The sequence below is a fragment of the Pteropus alecto genome, unplaced genomic scaffold (genome assembly GCF_000325575.1).
Source record: "Pteropus alecto unplaced genomic scaffold, ASM32557v1 scaffold113, whole genome shotgun sequence".
Taxonomy (NCBI): domain Eukaryota; kingdom Metazoa; phylum Chordata; class Mammalia; order Chiroptera; family Pteropodidae; genus Pteropus; species Pteropus alecto.
In genome coordinates this window covers 4,003,412-4,009,837 of record NW_006433949.1, presented here as the reverse complement: position 1 = coordinate 4,009,837, position 6,426 = coordinate 4,003,412, and the positions used below count along the sequence as shown (strand labels likewise).

The following is a 6,426-nucleotide window of genomic DNA, read 5'->3' as shown; positions in this document are numbered from 1 at the left end:
TGAAAGTGACAGAAATGGAAAATGAAAATTAACTCTGACCCGGTAACCTTCCAGTACTTTTCTTGAGCCCAGCCCTGCCGCTGCCTGGTATCTCTGGGAGAAGAAAGTACCCTGGCAGCAGTGGGGGGCCCAGGAAGTTAATCTAACGTACCCATGTTCCTGGTGGTTTGTGGCTGTGTATCGGAGGCTTCCAGACTCCCTTGTTTGCAGCCAAGTGATGGTGGTTGGGAGGGAGGCGAGCTGATGGTCTTTTACTTTAGGGGACTCTGCTACTAAAGTTGGGGGTGTCTCAGCTTTTTGGGGGGGAGGCCCCCCTTGAAGCTTCCCAGGTGACGTGACTAGCAGTGATGAGGAATGGCTTAGCTGGACTCCTGGGAGGCCCTACCTTGCTTTGTGGTTCTCCAAGGACACTTCTGACCCCATCCATTTGCTTTGCCCCAGACTCAAACTTGGCACATAGTAGGCTATCTGGCGGGGTTTATTGAATGAATGAATGACTGTTATGAAAGATTGGGTAATGATATAGCCATACCCAATTCATCGAGTGCTTACTATGTGCCAAGCACTGTGTGAAGCCCCTGACATGCATGACTTTGCTTAATTCTCCCAGCAACCTATGAGGTTGACACTGTTATTATCCTCACTTTACAGATGAGGAGACTGAGGCTCCAGTGGTTTAAGCCACTTGATTAAGTCCCATATCTTGGCAGAAGTAGGACTGGAATCCAGGACCCGTGTGCTTACCCATTAAGTGGTTCATCTTCCTGGGGACAGGTCGGTCGCCATGACCTTGCCCTTGAACATTTTCTTTCTCTTTTCCGCAGGTTTTCCACCAAGTATTGGATGTCTCAGACGTGCACAGTCTGTGGGAAAGGGATGCTTTTTGGCCTCAAGTGTAAAAATTGCAAGTAAGTGGCTGTACCTGGGAGCATCTTTTCATGGTGCCCGATGTCACCTAGAGCCATACTGGGTTCTAAAATAGCTTATGGGAGTTTGGTTTCTTGACTTTTAGGAGAGTCGCTTGCTGTGTTTTTCAGAAATAGGTCCTAAACGAACCTGTAGCATTTGGTTAGGGGCTCAAGAAGAGCACTTCTGAATAAGAACCTGAGCTGATAGCTGAAGCTTAAAACGCACAGTGCTATTGTCCGCTGAGCACGGTGGCACCTTGCATCTTCATAGCATCTAAGGTCAGGGGTCAGCAAACTTTTCTTGAGCTGACTAGGTAGTAAATATTTTAAACTTTATGGGTCATACGGTCTCTCGTCTCAACAACCCAGTTCTGTCATGTATCTCAAAAGCAGCCAGAGACAGTACACAAACAAATGAACGCGACGAATTTATTTATTCCCAAAATGCCTTATTTAGATAAATATGCTGCGGGCTGGCTTGGGCCCCTCGGCCATAGTTTGCTGATCCCTGGGTTAGTTTTCAAAGTGTTTTTCTCCTTTATTTTTTCTCTCCCGAGGAGGAAGATATTAGGATTCTCCCCACTTTACAGATGTGAAAGCTGAGTCTTTTCATGGATAAATCACCTGCCTGAGGTCACACAGCTAGGAAGCGGCAGTTAGGATTTAGATCCTAGCCTCCTAACTCCTGTCGTTTCTGTGGCTTCATGTGGGTCTCGAATTCTCGCCCTTCTCCCCACTTCTGCATGCCCATTCCAGGTCATGGCCGGTGACAGGTGGGGTGGCAGGAGAACACCTGTGGTGCCCACTGTGGGCTCTGGAGTCAGACTAAGATGGATTCAGATCTTGGCTCTGTTACTTTCTAGCCGTGTGACCTTGGGCAAGTCAGCTCACATTTCTGCACGAAAGGAATAATCATCACACGTGCCCATTGTGGTGGTGAGCATTTAAGAAATCGGCACTACAGGACATAGCCTGGTGCCAGGCTCAGAGTTCTGTCCTCTGTCAGAGGTCACAGATGCCTTTCTGCTTGGCCTCCGTCTCTTTTTCTATAAACCTGTATTAAGTACACGCTCTGGTCCAGTTACTGTTAAATAGTCAATAACATTCAACTGTATCCAAGAGTTACAAATGAATATGCATCTACTTGCTTATAGGGGCCATTTAGTTTTAAAGATTGTAGGAAACCTTTCCTCTGTAGCCTTGTTCCTCCTCCTCCAGCACAGGCTGGGAATTCTCATTTGGGCTCCTTCGGGCCACCCTGTATCTCTACCTGATGATGCAGGGGCGAGTGCTCACTCTCCCTGCGGGCTGGAGGTCTCACCTGACTAATGAAGGTAAGGCTGAGGACTCTCTTCCCTCCAGGAGTTGTGGGCAGGATTAATTAGTTCCAGCTCCTGAGGAGCCTTCAGCTCCATGGCAGAAGGGTAGGCAGGGGCAGTGATTACTAAACATTTGTGATTGGAGGCCTGCATCTCCACCTTAGTCCTCTATTGACCCAGGCTCTCAGGTGAGTCCCCAAGGTTATGGCCCCTGGGCTTTCTGACTCTGAGAGGCACAAGGCCAAGCCCTGCAGCCCAACTGGAAGGCTCTCTGACTCCCCCGACATGCCAGGTGCTCCTGTCTCATCCATGTGTAGCCATGCTGTGTTCTGTGGGGGAAACGGCAGCTTTCACATCCTCACACCTGCACAGTGGAGGCTTTGAAGTCGGGTAATTAGATGTCAGGGACGCAGCCAGGAGTCAGCAAGGCCTGACGCTTCCTGAGCTGTTTTAATTTTCAGCACTGGAGGCAGAACTCTGAGGCAGCCTTTGCTTCTACTTCTGTTCTAGAAATAATGAGCAAAGGTCAGACCCTGCCCAGGTTTTGGGGAGGAGTCTAGGGGAGGGACGGGGACCTGGGAGAGAGGGGTGGCTGCAAGAAGCACAGGCTTTGGGAGCAGCCAGAACTGAGTTTGGGTCCCAGCCCCGTCGCTGAACTCCCTGTGTGAGCTTGAGCAAGAAAGACACTTGTCATTTGGGAGTTGTGTTTCTTTATCTGCAAAGTGGGTGTGATAATTAGCACCCACCACAGGAATATTGGAAGGAATCGTCCTTAACCCAGATTACAATTTTTATCACAGAAATTTCCTCCTCTCTCCACTTTGTGCAAAAGTGGCTCCTGGTTTGAAAGGGGCAGAATTCAAACCAAGCCATGGTTGGACTACACCATGAGTCATACCAATTTGCTTAGCCCTTAGAAAAACTGCCAGAACGGTAAAAGCAGAGCCTGTAGCTGCTGCAAAGTCCCAGCATACTTCAGGAACTTTGACAGCACACCTGTGTAACTACAACAGAGTTTAGAGCTATCTCTAGGACATAATTATTAGCCCACATTACTGATGTCATCAGATGAAGTTTGAACTTATTCTTCTATGAATAAAATCCTGCAGCTTTTGCATTAATTATAGCGAGGATGAATGGTTGTCTATATGTGTTTTCAAAGATGGGCAAAATTTTGGACACACTTATGGATAGATAGAAGGGTTGAGTGAGGGACTGAAACAGGTACCACACAGACCCCATTGTCAAGGAGTTTAGGGAAGACACGCCCATTAGAGAAATGAATTTCGGTGAAACTGAAGTGCATACATATAGAACAGCGGTAGATGGAATTTCAGAGACGTGGCTCCAAGACTGGAGAGGCAGCTTCTTAGAAAAAAATGAGCCAAACCATTTATTCATTTTCTCAGCTAATGCTTGTCGAGCACCTGCTGTGCACCAGGCACTGTACTAGGCACAGGGGAATGACAGTAATGAAACAGACAAATTCTCTGCCCTCATAGAACTTACATGCTGATGGGATGGGGCGTGGACAGACGGTAAACAAAGTAGATTAGTCAAGTGGATCATCTGTTCAAATGATGCTTAAGAGCTAAGGAGAAGAACAAAGCAGAGAAGGGGGATAGCAAGGGCCAGGTAAGTGGCTGTGGTTTTAATCAAAGAGCTCAGGGAAGGTCTTATACCTGAGTGGGAATTTTGGGAAAGCAGTAATATGGAGTTCAGGTCATTTCCTGTTTTCCTAAAGCTTGGATTTGAATCTGTCCTGAAGGCAAGGATTTTTTTTTTTTTTTTAAATAACCTACATCAGTCCTGGTTCTGTTACTGCCAGAAACTCCTTGGGTGACAGGATTGGGTGAGACCCATGATACTCCATGTATCATTCCTGGAGCAGCAGCAGCAGCAGCATCACCTGGGAGTGGGTTAGAAATGCAGAGCGCCAGGCCCCACCCAGACCTGCTGCATCAGAATCTGCGTTTTAGATTGTCCTGGCGACTCTTGTGCACATTAAAGTTTGAGAAGCCCTGCTTCGAAGTGCTCTCAAATTCCCTTGCACAGCTGATTTTCTAGAGTCTGGGTCTCCCACTCGAGCGTGCATCAGAAGCCCCTGGAGTGTTTGTTAAAACAAAGATCCCTGGGTTCACCCCTAGAGTCTCCGTTTGAGCAGATCATGGGTGGGCCCCAAGAATTTGCATTTCTCACAAGTTCTCAGGTGGTGCTAACTCTGCCGGACCTGGGATCACATTCCAGAACAACTGCTCCGTAAAAGTAGGAGTCTGACAACATAAAAGAAAGTGTATTTCTCAGCCTGGCTTCAGCATGTGAGATTTTTGTTTTTACAGGTTGGTCACTTGTCGCCGTTTACTTTTCAGGCTCTTCTGCTGTTCACACCCCTTCGACTCATTTTGTGAACTTGAGTCTTGTTCATCGTCGTCTCTCTAGTAAATCCATCCAGTAAATATTTGTGTGGTGAATCAAAAAGACGAGGACCGACTAGGAACCCAGGCTGTAGGTCAGACACACACGCCTATATTCGAATCCTGATTCTGCCACTAACTGATATGTAACTACTTCTGAGCCTCAGTTTTTTCTTTTGTAGAAAGAGCAAAAAAACTTGATTATTTAAAAGAAAAACACTCAGGGAGATATATAAGGTAAAATGTTCAGCCTAGTACTTGGCCTTATAAGACCTTAAACAAAAGTGAATAGTGTTCCTAACTTTATGAATTAATTTTGGGGTACCCCTCCACCCAGGAAGCCAGCATACTACTGAATGTCTAATCCCCTTCCTTCCTGCTTTGGTTTAATGCCCACTTCCTCCAGAATTATCATCAGCTGTCTTGTTGGTGTTCTGAATAGAGAGATTAATGAACTAATAGGAAATTATGCTCAGAAAGCAATTTGCAGTTATCTAAATTGAGGCGTTTTCATCTAATAGGTTCATGAGCATGGAATGGAGTTTCGTTCTAAGTGGTCGGATGTCAGCACAATCCGAGTATTGTTTGATAACTGTGGATTCAGCCGGATGCAGTTTGCTTTTGCAGTAAGATGCTGCTGGATTTCCCAGCCCTCAGCCCTGTCTTAGCTACATCCTTCCTCCCCTTGGGGTCCTTCCACAGGTTTCTGCAGAGCCGAGGTCTGGTTCCTCGGAACCTCTCTGCCCCCACCTGTATTTCTTGCAGGAAAGCGCACCCCAGTGATTTGAGTGGCTCGTGCTGTAGAAAACAAGAGTTTGAACCAAGATGCTTTTCCTTCTGCACGTGTGGGAGTGTGGAAGGGAGGGGTCGTCTTGTAAAACCATCACTGGAGAAGTAGTATTTTAACTATCTCTTCTGGGTGTTTGAGCCACCTCAGGGTCTCCTTTCAGAGACCGTGCTTTGGTTCTGGTTAGGGCAGCAGCCCTGGCCGAGCATCTGCCATGTGAAGAATTCTGTGTCCCCATTCCAGATACAAGGGTAGACATGGTAGCTGCCCTCCAGTTGCTCACGGTCACTGCCAGTTCTTAAGGCATGCCCTGGCCCCTCCTGAAACTATAATTAAGTTAGGCATCAAGTCCAGGATCACAGTAGAAGCTTAAAATTGTAGCTTCTGAGCTCCTCCCCAGACTTCCTGGCCCAGACTCTGGGGATAGGGCCTAGACATCCACAGGTTTTAATAAGCCTCCCATTTGGCTTATTCACATTTATACTAAAGTATGAGTGAAGAACATGGATCTAGAGGGAGGGATAAAAAGGGCAGATAATTACAGGTGACTCTTGAATAATGTAGGGTTTAGGGGCTCCAACACAGTCGAAAATCTGTGTAAAACTCCCGACTCCCCAAACATAACTACTGATAGCCTACTGTTGACCAGAAGCCTTAATAATAATATAAACACTTGATTAATACATATTTTGTACGTTATACGTATTATATCCTGTATTCTTACAATAAAGTAAGCTAGAGAAAAGATGTTATTAACAAAACAGTAAGGAAAGGAAAATGAATTTACAGTACTGTATGTATTATTGAAAAATATCTGCATATACATGGACCCACACAGTTCAAACCCATGGTGTTCAAGGTTCAACTGTACTATCCCTTAGGGGAGTGCCCAGGGCCGCACCGGGGTGGAGGGTACCTCATGTACATTGGGGGTGTCTGTCCTGGAGGAGTTCGAAGTCATGAGGGAAGAGGGGGAGTTAGCCAAGTGCTGCAGAGTT

The 6,426-nt window shown here is 46.6% G+C and overlaps 1 protein-coding gene across 1 annotated transcript in view; it reads left to right on the top strand.

Moving 5' to 3' along the window:
• KSR2 (kinase suppressor of ras 2) overlaps nucleotides 1-6,426 on the top strand; it is a 338,884-nt gene that overhangs the window by 251,453 nt on the left and 81,005 nt on the right. The window contains exon 7 of the mRNA XM_006908594.3: nucleotides 825-908. Coding sequence (XP_006908656.3) covers nucleotides 825-908 — 84 coding nt within the window. The remainder of the gene's footprint in view (nucleotides 1-824; nucleotides 909-6,426) is intronic.